The 19,588-nt window shown below is 50.3% G+C and overlaps 3 protein-coding genes across 4 annotated transcripts; 1 reads left to right on the top strand and 2 right to left on the bottom strand.

Moving 5' to 3' along the window:
• The first annotated feature begins 553 nt into the window (after window positions 1-553).
• LOC111162037 (CDC42 small effector 1) lies at window positions 554-8,237 on the top strand. Its single transcript, XM_022526209.1, has 5 exons — window positions 554-692; window positions 3,839-4,151; window positions 4,697-4,807; window positions 5,514-5,602; window positions 5,894-8,237. Exons 2-4 carry the CDS (start codon window positions 4,098-4,100, stop codon window positions 5,586-5,588), a joined length of 240 nt encoding a protein of 79 aa, XP_022381917.1. The 5' UTR covers window positions 554-692; window positions 3,839-4,097; the 3' UTR covers window positions 5,589-5,602; window positions 5,894-8,237.
• Window positions 8,238-8,692: 455 nt separating this feature from the next.
• LOC111162076 (chromosome unknown C1orf56 homolog) lies at window positions 8,693-10,618 on the bottom strand. Its single transcript, XM_022526278.1, has 2 exons — window positions 9,590-10,618; window positions 8,693-8,798 (listed from the first exon to the last, which is right to left on the bottom strand). Exons 1-2 carry the CDS (start codon window positions 10,616-10,618, stop codon window positions 8,778-8,780), a joined length of 1,050 nt encoding a protein of 349 aa, XP_022381986.1. The 3' UTR covers window positions 8,693-8,777.
• Window positions 10,619-10,921: 303 nt separating this feature from the next.
• Window positions 10,922-19,382, bottom strand: LOC111162075 (BCL2 interacting protein like). Of its 2 annotated transcripts, XM_022526277.1 has the most exons (10): window positions 18,977-19,382; window positions 18,056-18,151; window positions 17,558-17,622; window positions 16,898-17,122; window positions 13,890-14,072; window positions 13,616-13,718; window positions 13,202-13,333; window positions 12,315-12,401; window positions 12,029-12,127; window positions 10,922-11,570 (listed from the first exon to the last, which is right to left on the bottom strand). In XM_022526277.1, exons 1-10 carry the CDS (start codon window positions 19,333-19,335, stop codon window positions 11,534-11,536), a joined length of 1,386 nt encoding a protein of 461 aa, XP_022381985.1. In that variant the 5' UTR covers window positions 19,336-19,382; the 3' UTR covers window positions 10,922-11,533. The 2 variants fall into 2 exon arrangements, with proteins under 2 accessions (XP_022381985.1, XP_022381984.1); XM_022526276.1 differs by lacking the exon at window positions 18,977-19,382 and having other exon boundaries at window positions 11,516-11,570; window positions 18,056-18,567.
• Between the last annotated feature and the right edge of the window lie 206 nt (window positions 19,383-19,588).

Raw genomic sequence — 19,588 nt, forward strand, 5'->3', positions numbered from 1 at the left:
ATTCCCCAATTTAAGGATTTCAAGTTACGAAGTGTTTTATTTTTGAGAATCAGAAAAACCCTCCACCCCTTCCTCCAATCCCTGCCCTCCTCTGGCGGCTCGCCTCCGCACCCTCACAATGAGTAAACCTAGCCCCGTTCCACTTTGGGTAGAGCACGAGAGAACTTGGTGGGGGGTATGTGTGTGGGGGGAGGGTGTGTGTGTATGTGTGTGTGTGTGTTTGTGTGTGTTGGGGGGTGCCCCCGCGAATCTCTCAACTTGGCTGGCTCCGGGGGGTCGGGGGTGCTCTTATTAGTTTTGCCCCGCAAGGCCTGGCGCGCAAAGGGGACGTGCTACTGCGGACTGCGCAGCTCCGGGGTCCGGCTCGGTAGAAAGCCCCCGCGTGGGCTCCATGTCCTCAGTCCGTGCAGCAGGGGCGGCGGCCGTCGGGGGCTGCCAGGCCCCCTCCCACTGCCCCACGCGGTGCAGTGCCTCACCAGTCCAGCGGGGAGCAGTGCGCCCAGCTCCGGTCCGGACGGGTTTCGTAATCGCGTCGCCGCCGTTTCCGCCCTGAGCCAGCTCCACCTCTGCCGGCCCGCCCTCGGCTCCCCCGCCGCGCCGAGGAGCCAGGCCGGGAAGCCCACACTGGAGGGCCCGACGCCGGAGCCCCCCCACCCGCCGCAGCCGCACGCCTCGATGCCGGAGCGCTGCAGGTGAGACCGCCGCGTGGGTCCCGGGCCCGGGCGCCCCGCCTGTGCTGCGGGGCGGAGGCGCACCGGATGCTGGGGGTGGGGGAGGAGGGAGGCCAGGGCAGCGGAGATGCTGGGTGGGTGGGAGAAGGGGTGCCCTCCCCGAGACACAGTCTCGGTCCCCTCCACCGTTCGTGTGCTGCTCAGGCCGAGGCCGCTGTAGAGGGCAGGAAGGGACTGGGGTGTCGGGGTGCTGGGGGGGCGCGGGGAGGCGAGGTGGGGAGAAGTTCTCGAGACTCACTGAACTCCGTGGTGGCGTGGGCCGGACAGAGCGAAGCCCAGTTGGGTCCTGGAAGGGCTGAGTCTGAGCCCGAAGCAACCACGGAAGACAGTGACAGAATCCGAAAAATTCACAGCAAGATCCCAATCCTGGTTCAGCTTTGGGAGGAGCAGAGGATTTCTGGGTAGAGTTGGGGAGTGGGCAGAAATGGAGTCTGTGGGACTGAATCTGCTGGGGAGGGAGCTTAGGGCCCAGCCCTGTTTGCTCGTAAGTGACCCCCACCCCCACCCCCGCAAGACCTTTCTTGTGGGGAGAGGACAGAGTTGGTGCTGGGGCAGATGCCTGTCAGTTGACTGAAAAGTGCGTGTCCGCCTACTTCTCTGTTGCCCCTCAGCACCCCTCCACGTCTGGAGGTCTCCACAAGGAACCAGTTGCAGCCCCGGGCTTGGAGCCAGAGTTGCCCACTCTGTTCTCTCAATTCTCTTTCTCTTTCTCTTTCTCCAGCTGCTTCTTGTGAAGGCTTGTCGGGCAGCGGGTTGGAGGCCTTGAGGCTGAAGGCAGCGGGACCGGGAAAACCGGTTTCAGGCTAGGATAGGACCCAGGAACTACCTCTGTACATCCTTCCTCTCTGGAACCTTTCTCCCATCCCTTCTCCTGCTCACTCCCCAATAGTTTGGAAGCTCCCTAAGCCCCAATGTGACCTTGGTGTCTCCTAGCTCCCTATTTCACCCTTCTTGTTTGGGACTCTGGCCCAGTTCTCAGTGCTACTTGTCTGTCAGGATAAGGCCTTACATAGTCCAATCCTGATTCCTCCTGCTGTTTTCCCAGCCCCTTCCCTCCCCTGGGGGTGGGGGGGCCCTAAAATCGTGGGCATTGAATTTGGGTGCCTCTTCTTCCTGCGCTTACCAGCTCAGGACTTCATTTTTCCTCAACCCACTCTTCTCTAGATATTTTTAAAAAGGAGAGTGGCTCTTACTTCCTTTTCTGGCCCTGTCCCCTCACCACCGCCCACATTCACCCTGCCCAGTCTTCTCCACACTCTGACCCCACTGCCAAGTTTTAGAGACCCTTATGTTCTGTGTCCTAGGGAATGGAATTTCCTGGTCACTTCTCATCATCATTGGCCCTTTCGTGCCAAGTCCCACATACACTTTCCCTCCACCCAGCTCTGGCTAGGTCCCTGGAAAGGGAACAGAAACGTCCTTGTTCCCTCCACTGCCCCTTTCGCTCCCTCTCCACTCCCCTCTTCTCTCCTCTCCCCTCCCACCCTCCACTTCTGTCCACTCAGCTTTGTTCAGAACGGGTGTTGGGAGAGAGTCCATGCTCTGTACAGTCTGTCTGGTGGTATTGGGGGTTTCCTCTGATTCTTCATTGTTTTCTTCATTCCCCCGCCTGCAACCCTTACCAGCTGCCACCACCACCATTGCGACAAACCCTGTGACTGACTGACTGACTTCCCCACTGACCACAGCTCCCCTCTCTGGACGCTGTGTTCTGACTTCCGCCCTGTCTCATTACTCCTCCCCTCCAGTGGTGGGAAGGGAAGTAAGCCAAACCCGAGGCTTCTGGGTTCTTCTCTCCCTTTCAGGCTGTATCTCCGTGTGCCTGTGATCTCATCCCAGGGTTATTAAAAAAAAATCCTCTCAGTTCTTAGATGAGTTTAGGATGCCAGAGCATTGGGGTTCCAGGCCTGGAAAGGAGGGAGATTCCTGTTCATGCTGGAGTGTAATATTTGTGAAACTGCCCTGTTTGGAATCTTTGAGGTTGCCTATATCATAGGCCTGGAAAAGTGCAGTGAGCACAGAGGAAACCCAGATGGGCCCTACCCTGGCTGGCAGTGAGGAAAAGGGGAGGAAGTTCTTCCTTGGACACTAACGCTGTTATAAAGTTCCTTGTGTCTGGTTGGCTGATGAAGCTTGGGAATGGAAGTGGTGAGAAGGGAGGAGAGAACAGGTTCCAGCATGAGGGGAGGAGGCAGGTGGGGAGGCCTGGGCCTTATGGGGCGTGAGGCAGAGCAGAGTGGCACGATAGGACATGTGAAGAGGGTGGGGAGGCTGGAGAAAGATTCCTTGTGGAACAGACGACACCAAGTACACGTACCTGCAACCAGCGTGCAAATGGTCTGTACCAGACACACATGCACAGAAATGGCTGTGCCACCAGAGTGCACACACAGGTGGACACACAGGACACAGATAAACAGGCTGCAGACAGCCTTCAGGAAGGATCTCAAGGTCAAGTAATAAACTGTTCGGTGGCTTCTGGGAGAGGTTGGATCTCAGCTGAGGGAAATGAGGAGGAGCAAGGTCAGGGAATCAAGAGGGAAGAAATTCCTCAGTGTAGGAAAAGTCTTTTTTGAGGTCCAAACTGCTGCAGTTAGTCACCCACAAACTGGGCAGTCAAGGTCTCAGTCTTAAAATCTAGATGTTCAGGGTAAGGTAAGGAAAAAGGGAGGGACAAGGGCGGAGGTCTTGTTTGTGAGAACGAAAAACCACCATTTCCTCTTCAAAGTCACTTAACTGCCCCTCCCTTTCTGCCCTAAAACCGGGGAGAAGGAACGTGGGGCTTGTAGCACCCCCAAACTGTGCTCATTTCTGCCACTAGCCTTTGGCCTCTCCCATCCTCGCCCTAAATGCTTCTGTCCTCTTCCTTTCCCTTGGTTCCAGCAGCTGCAGCACCTCTACCCCTTGGTGCCCTTCTGGATCTTTTCTTTCTCTGGGAGTCAAATTGGGAGGTCCTTCTGTTTAGAGGGGTTAGTGTTGGGTGCAGGACTTGGGCCTTCAAGGGAGAATAAGATCTGGCCTCATTAGGAGGCTTGTCAAGGAGGGAGACATGGTAGAGGTGGGATTTCTCACTAACTTTCTTTTCTTTTCACTTTCTGCTCGTCCAGGGTTCTGCGTGTGAGGAATACATAACCTCGTGCCTGCCTGCTCAGCCTGCCTTGGCCCTGCTGACCCCTCAGTCCGAGACGCTGACCCTCCCTGCCCAGCCAAGGGTACCTTGGACACTGCTGTCTCCAGACTCGTGTGGCTGAGTAGACTCAGGCTGTTGTCACACCTGAAGGGACGGAAGAGTGGGCAGTCAAGGCACCAGAGCAAGAGCCCTCTGGGGTCTCAGGCAGAGGAGTGAAACTGGAACCATCAGGGAACATGAGTGAATTTTGGCACAAATTGGGTTGCTGTGTGGTAGAGAAACCCCAGCCGGTGAGTCCCCCAGCCCCGACCCCCCACCCTGGTGCACAAAGAATCTAGTTACCCGGGCCTGTGAGGCAGACACACCACCTACGATCTGATGCCTAGAAGGCACGCTGCTTGCTTCCCTCTCCTTCAGGATAGTCTCTCTGGCCAGGCAGGTGTGTATTTAGAATCGAGGGGGACTGCGTGATGGCGGAAGTGAATTGTCCTAGCTATCACTTCCTGTTTTTGTCCGTTCTCACTTGGGCAGGGGTTGTAGGTAGAGCTTAATACCTGTCAGTTTTTCCCATTGTTTCCTCATCAGCCAGAGGTGACTTGGATATGTCCTTTCTTTGTCTAGTATATCCTCTGCGGGCCCCTGCCCTCACCACCCTCCCTATGTCCTTTCTGTGTTTATGTTATTCCACACTTGGCTTTCATACCCTAGTGATTTCCTTGTTGTGATGCCACATACCCTTGCCCATTGGGCCTTTAGCTCTACCTCTAGTGATTTTCAGGACTCTATTCCCTTATTCCAGTTGCAGACCTAACTCCCCCCTGTCTTCTCTAAACAGAAGAAGAAAAGGAGACGAATTGACCGGACCATGATTGGGGAACCAATGAATTTTGTCCACCTGACTCACATTGGCTCTGGGGAGATGGGGGCCGGAGATGGACTTGCCATGGTAACAAGAGAATGGGGAGAGAGTGATATGGGATTGTGGCCTAGAACCTTTCCCCTTTGCTGAAGTGTGAGCTGGGGACATGGTAAATACCCGGTGGGGAAGTAAGAAGCTAGGATTCTAGTCCTGGCCAACAGCTGCACAAACCTGAGACCTGGCATTTCAGGTCTCTGGCGTAGGCTCCCTTATTTTTACACTTAGCAGATTGTTCTTTCATCAGGATGGGGAATATATATGACCCAGGAGTTATTTGGAGGGCTTTTGCCAACAACCAAAACCCTTCTGTTAATTAAGAACTGCTATTCCAGTGCCATAGTAAGTCATATCATGGCTGGGTGTGTTGAGGCAGGAAGAAGGCTGCACACTCCTGTTCTAAGTAACGCCAGATACTCTCTTCTGCTCTCAACATAAGGGAAGTGGGCCTGGACATAGTGAAGGCGGCTTTTCACTGATTGCAAAACTCAGAAAAATATGAGAGTCCTTCGTGAGAGGACTTAGTAGTCGAAGACCCATTTTATCTCACCCTCATGAGAGTCAGTATGAAGGGAGACTTTGAGACTTCCTTGGAAGAATGGCTGTTGGTTTTAACCTTTTCAGATTGACTTTATTGCCAGGGAGATGGGGTGAGCCTCTTCATGGAGGGCACAGGGGAGATTGCTTGTGCGATACCTGGACTTGGGGTGAGGGTCTCCCATGTGCTTTTTCACAGACAGGTGCAGTTCAGGAGCAGATGAGATCCAAGGGAAACCGAGACAGGCCATGGAGCAATTCTAGGGGATTGTAGCTCCAACAGAAACGGTGAGTGAGTAGAGAAACCTGTTCAGTACCTCCAGCCCCTGTCAGCATCCTGATGCCTTACCTCGGAACCCTGATCTCTGCCAGAATGGGAGGTGAGAGGAGGAAGAATGAATAAGAATGGAGGGGTCAAGAATTTTGGATGTAGAAAGGCAGAGAGAGAGGGAGGTGCAGACAGAAATCGAGAGAAGAGCACCCTGGAAATAGTGTAGAGTCTGTGCTAGGTGGTGCCTTCTCCCTGACTGCTTCAGTTTTCCTTGAGGCTTATCTTCCTTCAATTTCTTTTATAATCAGGTTCTGCTGTTTGAAGCCTCTGCTCCGTGTCCAGCCCAGAAGAGATGGTGCCCCCTCCTCGAACCAGTGACCCCAGGGCCCCTCTTTTCCCTTTTTGCCTATTAGTGCCTCAGAAGGCTTGGGGGCTGGACTCCCTCTCTTCCCTCTGGCTCTAGCCCCTCCTGGAGATGGGCTCAAGGCAGCAGGACTGACCAAGTGACTACTGGTTGGCCAGAGGAGCTCAGCTGAAGCCCTGGACACTCTCAGATCTGAGATAGGAGTTTTCTGGGAACCTGGAAGGTGTTCCCTTCTCCTGAATGACGGTCTAGGAGCCATCTGTTTTTAAACTCTTAACCTGGAACTCCTTAAATGGGGTAGGTGGGTGAGATTACCAAAGCTGAAGCCGGCTTTGCTGAGAAGCTCCTTACCTCCCTGCCCTTCTCCATTTTCCTCCTGGAATGAACTGAAACAGACGTCAAGCAGGGGGTCGGAGGGTGACCACTGCCTAGTCTATCTATTCTTTCTCTTTAGGTCCCAAAACTTAAGCTCGATTTCTCTCTGCCACTACCAGCTCTTTCTCTAGGAGGCCTCTAACCCTGTTTCTGCAGCATTGTGAGTTCTCCAACATCTTTCTTTTTAAATTAAAAGTTTAATTTAAGATGAGTTCTCTTAATTACCCCCCTCCTTCTACTACCTCTGCCTTCAGTCCTACCCCCGTTAGGAACCTTATTATTTCCCACTGAATGAAAGCTAAGGTAAGAAGTGGGTCTTAACCTGATGGGATCCCATTTAAGTCTTGGGGACCTGGCCTGCCCTCTGCCAATCTCCCTGCTGGCTCAGGTGAGGAGGAAGAGGGATCTGGAGAGAAACTCAGAATGCTGCAAAACTAAGAGGTATGTCTGAGAATGTACATCCTAACCGTTGAGGATGAGAGGCGTGGTAGGTTAAAAACAATCTGTGAGGTTAGGGATGTTAGATCCTCACCGCATGGGAGCAGGGAAACCTCCAGAGCAAGGATTCTCAACCTAGGCACTTCTGACATTTGGTTGGATAATTCTTTGTAATGAGGGACTGTCCTGCGCATTATAGGACATTCAGTAGGGTGTCTGTCCTAGTTATGACAGCCAAAAATGCCCCCTGGTATTGCCAAATGTCTCTTAGGAGGCAAAATCACCCCTAAGTGAGAACCACTGCTCGAGAGTCAAGGTATTTTTCTCCAAAGTGTTTTCCCCACCCTACTCTCATCCCATCATTCACCCTAAGCCTGAGCGACAGATGAACCAGGCCCTCTTGCAAAGTAGGCTTACTAGGGCCGCACACAATATCGAAAACAGCCCTTTATTCAGTGTGTTGCTTGTGCTTTGCATGGGTTCGTGTCTCTGGTGGATTGTAGTCTTCTCCATTCTTCTTTGGAGGAGGGATTCCTGAAGTGTGGAGGCATGAACTGAGCATGGTGAGACTGGGAAAGGGAGGGAGGAAAAAGGAGAGCCATAGACACCCAGGTTTATCCTCTACAAACTTTAAGCTCCATTTCTGTGCCCTAGTCCTAGAACCAGACACAAATAAGACTCAGGGAGTTTTGTCTGAAGACCAGGTCCCACTCCCCACCTGGCTGAAGAGTCTGTGTTAGGTGGGAAAATATTGCAGGAGGAGGGTCTTTAGGCAGTTTGTTTTCTCAGGTGTTTTTTTTCTTTTGGCCCCTTCCCTCAGGGTGGTTAGAAAGGCAGAACGAGACCGGTGAGCTCTTCCGGCTCTTGACTGAGAGGATGGGGGTCTCTCATTAGCTCAGCAACAAGAAGCATCTTATTTGATGGTGAAGGTGTCAGGAAGGTGGGAACTAGGATACACTCTGCTGAGTCCACCATCCATCCAGTTTGCCCTACCTATAGTGACAGGTTCTGATTTTGTTCCAATTCTAGTGTATTTCCTGCCACTTTTCAGGGTCTAAGATTGGTCATACATTCCCAATTTACTTGGCAGGAAATTAGCTGGCAGGAAATTAGCTGGATTAGCTACATAATCCCAGTGTAGCTAGTTGTTCTGAAAGTAGCTCATAGATTGTCCTAAAGTAGCTTAATAGCCTGAGGGTTATATTCAGTCTGAAGGGGTCATAGGGGAGAAGGATGGGGGACTCATGGACTCTCTGGTCACCACGATCTACCGCCTTATCCTAATGCCTCTTCTTTGGCCACAGTCTTCTTTGGTATTCTCTTGCCTTTAGCTACCTTTTCTAACGTGTATGCTACCATCACTTGAACTGTATTTAAGAGTGATGGCAACGGGTTTGAGAGTCATAATTTATATTAAAAATGTGTTGGACTTTTAAATACATTTTTCAAATAAAAAATGTTTTAAGCAAAGTAGTCGCAGAGTATTCACTACAGGCATGTTTGGGGTCAAAGGATAAATACAGTTGATGAAGGTAACTGCTAAAAAGTAGCTGACGTGGAATTCTGTGCCATCTTCGCCCTTTACAAGGACAGAAGGCCAAGTATTGTGAAGGCAAGGAGAAGACCACCAATATCTTCCAAGGGCTCAACTCCTTATTCTTCCTGTTCCCTCCTCTTGGCATTCATCTGAGATTTTTCAAGTCTTTAAACAATCACTTGTTTAAAAATGACTTTGGAAATGAAGCAGAGGAGGAACATCAACATTATGGAGGGGGGTATAAAATATGCTGGGGCACAAGGGGAGGGATCAGGCCCAGTGCTACTGGTTACACAGTTCAGTTTTAAGGTTCAAGAGATTTCTGGTCTCCACCTCAGATATCTCTGTAAAAAGACACAAGACCAAACAATTTTTTTTTCTAGTTTTGTTTTTCTGTACTAAAAATATCCAGTGGGTACTGGGATCAAAAAGGGTGGAAAGGTTGAGATGCTGAAACCTCTTGCAGATGAAGTGGCCATTACCTGCGGTTTTTCTCTAGCTGGGTGAGGAAACAAAATAGAGAAAAAGAGAAAATATTACAACTATATCTATATTCTTTTCCCTTCCTTGCTTCGTCTCCATCCCCAGAAGCCCTCATTCCCTCAACACCACTGCCCCGTTTGTGCTACCTTTTTATACTGAATTAACGGTATTGAATACCCACGGAGAAAGATAAAAACTAGCAAAATGACAGGCCACGTGTACTACTTTATTGTCCTTCTCCCCAAAGTTCCTGAAACCCTGTCAACTGAGAATTTTTTATCCAATCAGAGCCTTTGGTAATTCATTTGGTAAAGGCAGAGGACTATCCTTCCTGAAGAATTCTGAAATTGCTGGAAATAATCCCAGGAGTCCTTTGGGATAGTGGTGGTCAGGGGCATCAGCATTAGTGTCAAACAATCCTGTTGTGACTGTCATTTACTAGCTTTGTAAACCCCCATTCCTTCTATGAAATGGGGATAATTACACCTCACAGCATTGTGAGGATTGATCCAGGTAAAGCGTACATAGTAAGTCCTCAAATACTGGCTGTTGTTACTATTAAACTACTAATAAGCTGAGAACTATTAATATCTTCCATATCTATGATCGGCTTCAAGAATTGTTGATACAGCTATAATTCTCATGATTTGGGCCATAATCCTCCCATGACCAGTAGTACATGTTGCCCATTAACCAACCCGCAGTTGCTCAAGAAACAGATGGAATCAGCAGCCAACGATGTGAGTAACCAGCATATTACACATCAGCGGGGAAACTAGGTAAGTAACACTTCATGCAAACACTTACTGGTTCCATCTCTGTGAACACTGCAGACAGACTGTTCCAAATATCCTCCAGCCCGATCCTGACCCGTCTCCAAAAAGCAAGGGCTGGACTGGGGCTGGGGCTGGGGCCAAAGAAGAGGAAGGGCGTAGGTCTGATTCTAGAGCTGAGACGGGGTGGGGGAGTGGTGGTAGTAGTGGTGGTGGTAGTACTGGTGGTGGTCTGAGTGGTACAGCTGGTGTCAGAGCAGAGACTGGAGTCCAGAGGGCACTCCTCCCGAAGCCGGTTGCACGGACATTTCTCATAGGTACATGGCCGATGCTCTGTACGGAGTTGGTTCAGTGCCCCAACTCGAAGGCGCCCGGAAAGGCCCTGCAGCTTCCCAGACCGGGTCCGACTCATGGTGCCTGACTGGCAGTGGCAATGCCACGGGCCCCAGGGCATCAGCACCAGCCGCAGATCCTCGGGAGGGGGCATGGCCGAGTGTGAGAGCTGCTGCCACCGGTTTGGGGTGGACCCGGCCATGGACCACTGGCTCATGGTACTGTCGGGGTGCTGTATTTCCCCCCCAGTAGGCTGCCAGGTGTTGGCTGGCACGTCTGAAGACATCCTGATCTCCCCCTCCTGGGTATTTGCTTTAAACTTCGAGCTGGGCACCCTCGCTGTATTGTAACCCCTGCTGAAAGACGCTGCAGTGATGTTATTCTTTCTGGCGTTAATCACAACCCCCTCTTCCAAAGACTCATCCTCCTCGGCCGACGACACAATCGACTTGCTGACGCCTGTGGCCACCGTGGAGGCCAAGAGCTCCGCAGCAGCCGGGCCTGCTAGGCGCTCGACAGTGGCTCCGACGTCATCCTCATCCTCCATTGTTACCTTCATCCTCCTGGGGCCACCGGTCCGGAGGGTGGTCCGGTAGTGGCGGGACATAGGGACCCCGAAGCGGAAACTGACCCGCTGGGTCTCGGTGGAAGTCAGGCCTTGGGCCCCCGCCGCCCGGGGCCCCAGACTCAGCAGCAGGGCCCAGAGCAGCGTGCCGGCGGCGGGGACCATGGGGCCGGCCGGTGTGCGGCTGAGAGGGAGGCCAGCGAGGGAGGCCGGGACTCCTACCTTCTCTCCCTCCCTTCCGCTCGCGACCCAGCGGGTCGTTTGAACCGCGGCCTGCGGATGGGGAGGGAAGAGGGGGCCTCGTATGCGCGCGCCACGCCCCTCCCCCGGGCCCTCGCGGAGCTGCCCCTACCTAGGGCTGAGATCAAAAACCGAGGAACCACGGCGGCCAGAACGCAGCGCCAGAACCGACCTACGCATTGTGATGCTACGGGCCTGGGCAAGTAGGGCACTTCCTCGGAGCCAGGCTTAAACCTCGCATCGCAGTTTATTAACCGCTACGGATCGGAATTTACTAAAGAGGACAAAAGTACAAGTTTTGAAAGCACTCCTTCCCCGACCCACAGGCAACAGCTGTGACAAAGAAGGGAGCTGCAGTTCTTCCAGGTTTAGGGAGCTGACTCCTGGTTCCCAGCAGGCTGCGCGGTGAGTTAAGCCCTGCCCTCCCCTCCACCTCTCACTGAGCTTCACAGACTGCTAGCATGCCCCGGGTGGAAAGGGTCTCAGCACCTTCACTTACAGGGGAGGAAAAGGACACTCAGAGAAATGCGGTTATATTTGCCCAAGGTTCTGCAGCTGAAGCAGGACCAAACCCCGCAGCCTTCCCCATTCCCCTACAAGATGCTACTACATGCACCCCTATAGCTGAACTGATGATCACTGGGCAAATGAGGTTCCAGACTTGGAGCCCTGCTTTGAAGGCACGGTCATGAGAGGAATGAGACCCCAGGGAAATGTGAAGGTCCTGTGGTACTGGGGTTGAGGAGGAGGTGGTTTAGGGAACAGCCCAGATGTTTCAGGGTTAGAGCATAGGCAGATTAATCTTTGCTTGGTTCTAAGGCCCTTGATTCTTTTCTTCCTCTAGGTCCCTCGTGAGCCATGGAGCTCCTGGTCCAGCCTAGGAGAGAAAAACAAAAAAGTAGGACCTGGGTTTTACTCACTGGTTTGGGGACAGAAGCCAGAGAATTGGAAGAGTCAAAAGACTGGGTGCTTGAACTGGTGGTCGTCAGGTTCCTTTGTCCCCTAGGCCCTCCCCACTGGGTATTTTCTCCGCTTTGCTGCCCTTCTTGACTTCTTAACTTCTACGACTAAGTTCTGTGCTGTGAATATTCCTTTATTCTCTGATGCCTCAGCACTTATACGTATAGTTGTTTTGTTTTTTTTTCCCTTTGTTCTTGTTGGATGCAGGCCTTAATTTCTTCTCTGGGTGGGCACAGTTTTCCCAGATACAACGAAGCATCTAGAAGCAGGGCCTCTATCTTTTAGTTCCTCTGCATCTCCCCCAAGGCATTAAGAAAGCTGGAACTGGCTTTATACATCCCACCCCAAACTTTTCTCCTCAAGCTCGGGACTCACTGTCTGACAGCTTCAGGGATGTGAACCTGATCCAAGGAGATGAGTTGGGCCAGCTCTCCCAGGCTGTTCAGAAAACGGATCTTTCTTGTAAACTTGGAACTGAAAAGAGAGGAGGATAAACCAGGTTGTGTGTTGTACTGGGAAGAGGGTTCCTGGAGACCCTTACAAAGGGCAATGTAACAAGCAGAGCGTGGTTAAGGCTAGAAAGAGCCAGGCTGGGGAAAAATCTTCTTCATCTTGATTTTGAAAATGGGGGAGAAGACATCCTTGTCCTCAGAGCTGGTACCTGATGAAGGGCCGCAGCAGTGCCAGGAATGCCTTCACGTACCAGGTGGCATGGACAACCACCAGGGCGCGCAGGTTCTTCCGGAGCCTGAAGAATAGGAAAGAGATCATACTACTCTTCTTCTACCTTCATGCTGGAAGAGCAGGTGGGGCTATGTTCTGTGCTTTAACTTCCTTCACGTCTGCAGTTTCTAGATTTCTCTGGCAGTGGGGTCTAGTGCCCCCTCCTTGGCCTGTAATCTGAGCTCCACCCATTGTGTTTAGCCCTTTGTGCTCCTCATTTTTAGGCATTCCTCTTGTCAGAATCTTTCTGCCCCATCTCCCTCCTGTGCCCTACCCTCATAGAAATTCTTGGCTACTCCCCTTTTCCCATGCCTCCCAGGACCAGGACACCAAAAACAAAAAAGAAATGAGCTAGAAAAGTAAGCAAAGGGAAGATGGGGGAAAGAAAAAGGGAAAAGGAACATCTCGGGGAACAAAGCCATATGGGTCAGGTATGGAAGGTCGACAGAAGCAGAAAATGGCAGCCTGGGCAGTAAACTAATTGGTGAGACGGGGAGAAAAGGAAGGGGTATGCCACCTCGATTTATTGGATTTTCACACATGGCCAGTGGCAAAGCTATTATCATTGCCATTATGCAGAGAAGAAAACCAAGTCCCAGGGAAGTTAAGTGACTTGTCCAAGGTAAATGATACAGCAGGTAAATGATAGAGACAAGATCTGAAACCAGGTTTCCCTGACTCTGAGAGTACAGAAGATGGGAGAGGCCTGGAAAGGGTTGGAGAGAGACAAGGAAAAGAGGAAGGGACTAATAGAACAGGAAAGAACGGAAAGAGGGAAAGACAAGGCGTAGTGGGAGTTGTGGCCCTCCTGCCCTCGTGGCTCACCGCCGGTCCAGAGCGCGGTAACACTGGCGCATCCAGCCCAGAGGTGGGACCTGGGCCCTACTCGTGCCTCCACTCAAGTGAACAAGCAGGTAATTTTCAGCGACCAGTAGCTCCAGAGTTCCCACCATATACCTGGGGGGCCGGGAGGGGACACAACTGTCAGGGAAGGTACATGCTTGGGGTTTGGGGAGCGAGAGGGACAAGCAGGGGGAGCAGCAGAGGGAGAGGGAGAAGCAGGATCTCCCCCAAGCAGGGAGCCCAACGAGGTGAGGCTTGATCCCAGGGCCCCAGGATCAGGACCCGAGCCAAAGGCAGACACTCAACCAACTGAGCCATCCAGGCATCCCAGGGGGTTCTTTTTCACTTTTCCCTCCTTAACATCCCCCCTGGAGCCCTTCAGGCCTTCCACCTCACCTGAACAAGTGTTCCATGACATAGGTGTAGTTGGGGATGCTGCTGCTGGGTAGGTAACAGGAAGAGAAGACGATAATGGCGTTGAGGCCATCACCATGGTAACCTGGAGAGGACAGAGGGAAAATTCATTCAGTCAACAACTAAGTATGACAGACAGTACATCTTTTTAGCTTGAAGGACTCTGAGGATTTTAAACCCAAGGACTGAGTTTCCAACTTCGGTATTCTATTCAGGAAGTCGCAGGTCTTTCCCGGCCACATATCTGAGCAATTACCTCCATGAGAGAGGACTTTCTTATAGAGCTCAATGACAGTCATGTCCACTCTCTGCTCCCGCTGTCCTGTCCGGAACACCCTCCAGTGACGACCATCTTCTCCAGCCATATCCCACACACAACCCTGGCCCAGCCTTTCCGCTGCCTCACTGGCCCCCAGACCCTCTGCCCGGGGCAGGTCATCTGAAAGAGAGGGATGGGGAAGGGTCAGTAAGGCATAGTACAGACCTTCAGTATCTTCTAACTTCCCCAGGTTTCTAGAGTGGATTGCTCTAACCTCTCATTCCTCAGTTTTTTTCTAGGATTCCAGCGCTAGTTTGTCCAGTGCCTTGCTGGTTTCTCTTTCCTCTGACTCACAATCCTCACTTTTTCACTAGACACCGGCCTTGAGGTAACCCTGCACTATGGTAGGTCCATGACCCTTGCCAGGATTAGTTTTCTTCTAGATTCTTCCTTACTTTTTGTGTCTTTCCTTGGGTGAACTCCTCTGTTCCCGTGTCTTCAATAACCACCAGTAAGCTGATGATTCCAAATTTGCCCCTCTAACCCATGTCCCTAAATGCTTAGAGTGGACACCTTTAGTTTGTGTCTTTCTGTCATCTCCAAGCCACTAGACCCAAGTGTAATTCAAACTCCTTCTCTTCCTCCTCTCTCCCATATTTCCTTTCTGGATGAATGACTCCATCCATCTAGGTGGCTGAGAGAGAAAACTGATATTATCAAAGATTTTCTTCTCTGTCAGCCAACGACTCCAGATCTTCTTCTATATTATCTTCACTATATTCTCTTATCATTCTCTCTACTACTACTGTCCTGATTCAGGTTCTTAGCATGTCTCATCTGGCCTTAGTGCTAGCCTCCTAACTGGTTTCCATGTCTCTAGTCTGTTTACTCCATTTCACCCTCTATCCCACAGCTAGAGCAAGCTTTGTTTTCTACCCTACCTTTCTTACTCAAATGGCAATATACCATACCCACTAATTCTGCATGATCCTTCCATAGCAATGGAAACAGCTGCCTCATCTTAAAAAATTGTTGTCTGTTTGGCTCAGTTGGTGGAGCATGTGACACTGACCCTTGATGGTGGGGTCGTGAGTTTGAGCCCCATGTTGGGTGTAGAGATCACTTAAAAAATAAAAATCTTAAAAAAAAAAAAAAGTATTCCAAGGGCACCTGGGTGGCTCAGTGGGTTAAAGCCTCTGCCTTTGGTTCAGGTCATAATCTCAGGGTCCTGGGATTGAGCCCTGCATCAGGGCTCTCTGCTCAGCAGGGAGCCAGCCTGTTTTCCCTTCTCTCTCTGCCTGCCTCTCTGCCTACTTGTGATCTCTTTCTGTCAAATAAATAAATAAAATCTTAAAAAAAAAAAGTATTCTATAACATGGATACACCATGTAAGAATTAATACTCTACTGACAGACCTTTTGGTTATTTCCAACCTCTTTAGAGCCATTAAATCTGATCATGTTACTCCCTTGATCAAAACCATTCAGTGGCTACCCTACGACTCAACAACTGCACTACTGGGTATTTACCCCAAAGATACAAATGTAGTGATCCAAAGGGGCACCTGCACCCCAGTGTTTTTAATAGCAATGTCCACAATAGCCAAACTATGAAAAGTGCCCAGATGTTCATCAACAGATGAATGGATAAAGAAGATGTGGTGTATATGTACCAGCCACCAAAAAACAAAAAAACAAAACAAAAGAAACCCTGCCATTTGCAATAATGTGGATGGAACTAGAGGGAATTATGCTAAGCAAAATAAGTCAATCAGAGAAAGACAATTATCATATGATCTCACTGATATGTGGAACTTGAGAAACAAGGCAGAGGATCATAGGAAAAGAGAGGAAAAAATGAAACAAGATGAAACTAGAGAGGGAGACAAACCATAAGAGACTCTTAATCTCAGGAAACAAACTGAGGGCTGCTGGTGGGGGTGGGGAGGGATAGGGTAGCTGGATGATGGACACTGGGTGGGGAGGGTATTTGTTGTGGTAAGCGCTGTGAATTGTGTAATGAATCAGAGACCTGTACCCCTGAAGCAAATAACACATTATATGTTAACAATAAAAAACAAATTAAATAAGTAAGTAAATAAATAAATAAAACCATTCAGTGATTTTTCGTTGCCTACAGGATAAAATCTAAACTCCTCAGTGTGGTAATCCGCATGATTTGACTCCTACCAACATTCAGAAGGCCATTTGAGCTCATTCAGAAGCTCAGGTGACAGCTTGGACATGTGATTGCTGTCTGAAGTCGAGGGCAATCTTGTGGCAAACCTGGGAGGTCTGTACTAACTCCAGTCAAGCATCACAGGTGAACTCTAGGATACCCTGTTGATGTCTAGAGAAGTGGAGAATTGGTTGGTGTGGGTAAAACTCATACATTTGGTGTCAGAAGTGTTGTGAGTAGAGAAGAAACAGTTTTCCTTAATATTAAAATAGTCATGCTTAACACTTTGAACTCCCCAACATGTCCAACACGCCATGCTCCTACCCAAGTTGATGCTTCTACCTAGAATGCCTCCCCAGCTACCTGATAAAGACCAGCTCAGAATCACCTCTTTTGTGAAGACTTTCCTAATTCTTCTCAGGCAGAACTGACCTTGTCCTTATCCCTGCATACATCCCTATAGGTATGTAGACCATAATCTTCAACTACACTTACTTGTATATGTGTTAATTTCTTATTAAACAGAGAACTCCCTGAGTGTAGGACAATCTTATTTATCCTTATAACTCAGTTCTCGCTCAGTAATAGCATATCACAGTCACTCAATGAAAGCTTCCTTAACAAAGGACCCTTCCCATCCTTCTACTGACTACTCTCACACTGGATCTACAGACTCTACCTTTCCATTCTGAGGAAATTAATTTTGCTGACCTTACCACTTGGTCCCCACCTAATTGTTTCTAAATTTAGACCCATAAAATCCACCCTGAGCTTCTTTAACTCTAGCTTCTACTTTTACCAGCTCAGGCCTCAGGTTTCTTGCCCACCTTCCCATTCAAATTCATGTCCACTGTCCAGCTGCTCAGAGTCTGAAGGTGTCTCCAATTCATCTACCTCCAGGTCAGAACTACCATCAGGAGAGGAAGGTACAGAGTTTGTGGGAGAAGTTCCATCGCCTCCAGCGCCCTTGGTCAGATTCAGTCGCAACTCTGGGGCAGAAAGACGCTTCCGCATGGGGCGTGGGCCACACAGGGCTAAAGTGCTGGGTGTACCTGGGGTTGGGATAGAGGGAGAAAAGAATAGAAAAGTCTGTGTTGGCAGGGGAGTTAGGAATTCCTGCATATGATAGTGATATATGGGGTGAATTCTAAAGAACTTCCATGGCGGGGGTGGGGGGTGCCTGGGTGGCTCAGTGGGTTAAAGCCTCTGCCTTCAGCTCAGGTCATGATCCCAGGGTGCTGGGATCAGTCTTGCATCGGGCTCTCTGCTTGGCAGGGAACCTGCTTCCTCCTCTCTCTCTCTCTCCGCCTGCCTCTCTGCCTACTTGTAATCTCTGTCAAATAAATGAAAAAAACAAAAAAACAAAAAACAAACTTCCACGGGGGCTATTTGGGAAAGTAGCAGTGGAACCACAAGGGGGTGAGGGCAGCACAGCCCTTCACTAGCCTATCATCAAGAACTTGTGGCCTAGGTTCAAATTTACCTACCTGCCTGTGAACCTCTCTCAGGATCGTCAGGACCTTCAGAAGGGTCGGCTTCTTCAGGAAGAAATCTAGAGGGGCAAGATTACAAGGGGGGCAGAAATGCAGGTTAAATGAATCAAGCCAGGTATCAGTTTATCAATCCTCTCACCAAGATATGACTTTTTTTTTTTTAAAGATTTATTTATTTGAGAGAGAGAGAGTACACAAGCCGTGGAGGCAGGGGTTGGGGGGTGGGAGGGCAGGGAGCATTGAGGGAGAGAAAGAAGGGAAGCAGATTCCCTGCTGAGTGCAGAGCCCAAGGCAGGGCTTGATCCCCTGACTCTGAGATCACCACCTGAGTCAAAAACAAGAGTCAGACACTCAACTGACTGAGCCACCCGGCACCAGCCCCGATAAAATCTTACCAATCTTACTGCCTCTGCCTTCTTTTAACCCATCCTTCCTTCAAGTCCTAATTTATCATTCCCATCTTCCATTCAGGAGCATCCCTCTGGTCCTTACCTGGGGAATTCTTCATCCTGCCACTCCTCCTTCAGCTCCAGTTCCCCAAGTCTCAGGGATGCTGCTGGGCGCGCTGCCTCGGCATTCTCCCCGGCCCTACAAGTCCCCCGGGGGAAGGGATGATCATGAGACAAACTAGGCCGTGTCTTAAGGGAGCTGGGTTGTAGGTAGGAGACACTGGAATGAACAGTAATGAAGGTACAGAGCAGAGCATAGGCCTGAAAAAAGACGTGGGCTCTCGTCTCCTGAACAGCTACCCCTACCACACCCACCACTACCTGGAGACAGTTGAATCCTCCAGTGGGGCTTAGGAGCCGAGGGAAGCTGGGAGGAAAGATGGGACACGTAGAGCTAAGCCTATTAACCTCTGTGGTGTTGCTCCACCTACACAGAGTTGGGTAGAGATAGTCCCCATTACACCTGGCTGGAACCTGACAGACCTGCCCAGCTGTCACTAGGCAGAGTTGGGGAAGACAGTAGTACCTCATTAAGCCTGCCTTTCCTCCACCAGCTGGGGAGTGGTCAGGGAAAACCACGACAGAGGCAGACAGGTCGGGGAAGACGGTAAGGAGGAAGAGCAAGAGTGATTTGCTGGGAAGGAGTACCAGGACCTAAAATTTCTTTCTAGATCAGCTTTCCAGAGGGCCATTCTGGGGAGTGGGTGTGAGAAAGCAGACAACAGGGGGTAGTTTTATAGACATGAAATAGAGAAGTTTCTTTTAAAAAAAATGATAGGGAACTAATCTGAAACCCCCCAGCTCCCCATTTCCTGCCTAGAGCTGCAAACTACCCCTTCCCTGCAGATTCGCCCTTTTGCAGTCATGTCTCTTCCAGGAAGCCAAGAATTGCCCTGGTCAGAGCTCGACGGTGGCAAAATCCCTCAAGACTTGTTTCCAATCAAGTGAGCCAGATCTTACTTACCCAAGGTCTAATGTCTTTTCTCCCGCTTCCTGTGTGGTTCCCATCTTCAGGGTCTTCCTGCCTCCCTCAGCCACTTTGCAGCTGTCCGGGAGCTCCTTGTCCCGGCTCCCCAGCACTTCTGTGTCCTTTTTCTCTGTCTCACTGTTGTTGCTCTTGCCTCCAAGGAGGAGGGAGGTGTGGAAGGGAAGTAACCTTACCTTCAAACAGGTTTTGCCACCTCCCTTCTTTTTTCCCTTCCCAAGCAGCAGGTTTGCCCAAAAGAAAACCCTGCCTATGTGGGGGCGGGTTTTAGGGAAGAGAGGACATTTTCTAAAGTGTCTTGTCTTAGGGGAGTTGAGGAAGGCAATTTGTTTTCTCATCCAGACTCCTTATAACTTCTGGAAGCTGCTCTTTAAAAAAAAAAAAAAAAGAAAGAAAGAAAAAAAAAGGGGGGAAGGCAATGGTAAAAAAATTTTGGTTTTAAGACTATGCTTATAAAGCATAAGCAAGATTGGAAATGCCGTTATTAAGAGCGCTCTGGAAGAAGAAACGAATGAAAGGCTGAGGATACGGAGAGATGGAAAGGCTGTTGCTCTCCATTCCCCAAAAAAGTTAATGAAGGGAGACATTCCA

The sequence above is a fragment of the Enhydra lutris genome, unplaced genomic scaffold, assembly GCF_002288905.1.
Source record: "Enhydra lutris kenyoni isolate GAN:26980312 unplaced genomic scaffold, ASM228890v2 scaffoldscaffold88, whole genome shotgun sequence".
NCBI classification, from domain to species: Eukaryota; Metazoa; Chordata; class Mammalia; order Carnivora; family Mustelidae; genus Enhydra; species Enhydra lutris.

Coding starts and splice junctions, on each gene's coding strand:
- LOC111162037 (XM_022526209.1), top strand. CDS start 4,098: ATGAGTGAATTTTGGCACAAATTGGGTTGCTGTGTGGTAGAGAAACCC. Junction 4,152..4,696: donor TGGTAGAGAAACCCCAGCCG/GTGAGTCCCCCA, acceptor TTCTCTAAACAG/AAGAAGAAAAGGAGACGAAT. Junction 4,808..5,513: donor CCGGAGATGGACTTGCCATG/GTAACAAGAGAA, acceptor GCTTTTTCACAG/ACAGGTGCAGTTCAGGAGCA.
- LOC111162076 (XM_022526278.1), bottom strand. CDS start 10,618: ATGGTCCCCGCCGCCGGCACGCTGCTCTGGGCCCTGCTGCTGAGTCTG. Junction 8,799..9,589: donor TGTTCACAGAGATGGAACCA/GTAAGTGTTTGC, acceptor TTCCTCACCCAG/CTAGAGAAAAACCGCAGGTA.
- LOC111162075 (XM_022526276.1), bottom strand. CDS start 18,543: ATGAGGTACTACTGTCTTCCCCAACTCTGCCTAGTGACAGCTGGGCAG. Junction 17,123..17,557: donor TGAGAGAGGTTCACAGGCAG/GTAGGTAAATTT, acceptor TCCCAACCCCAG/GTACACCCAGCACTTTAGCC. Junction 12,402..13,201: donor TACCGCGCTCTGGACCGGCG/GTGAGCCACGAG, acceptor CCTATTCTTCAG/GCTCCGGAAGAACCTGCGCG.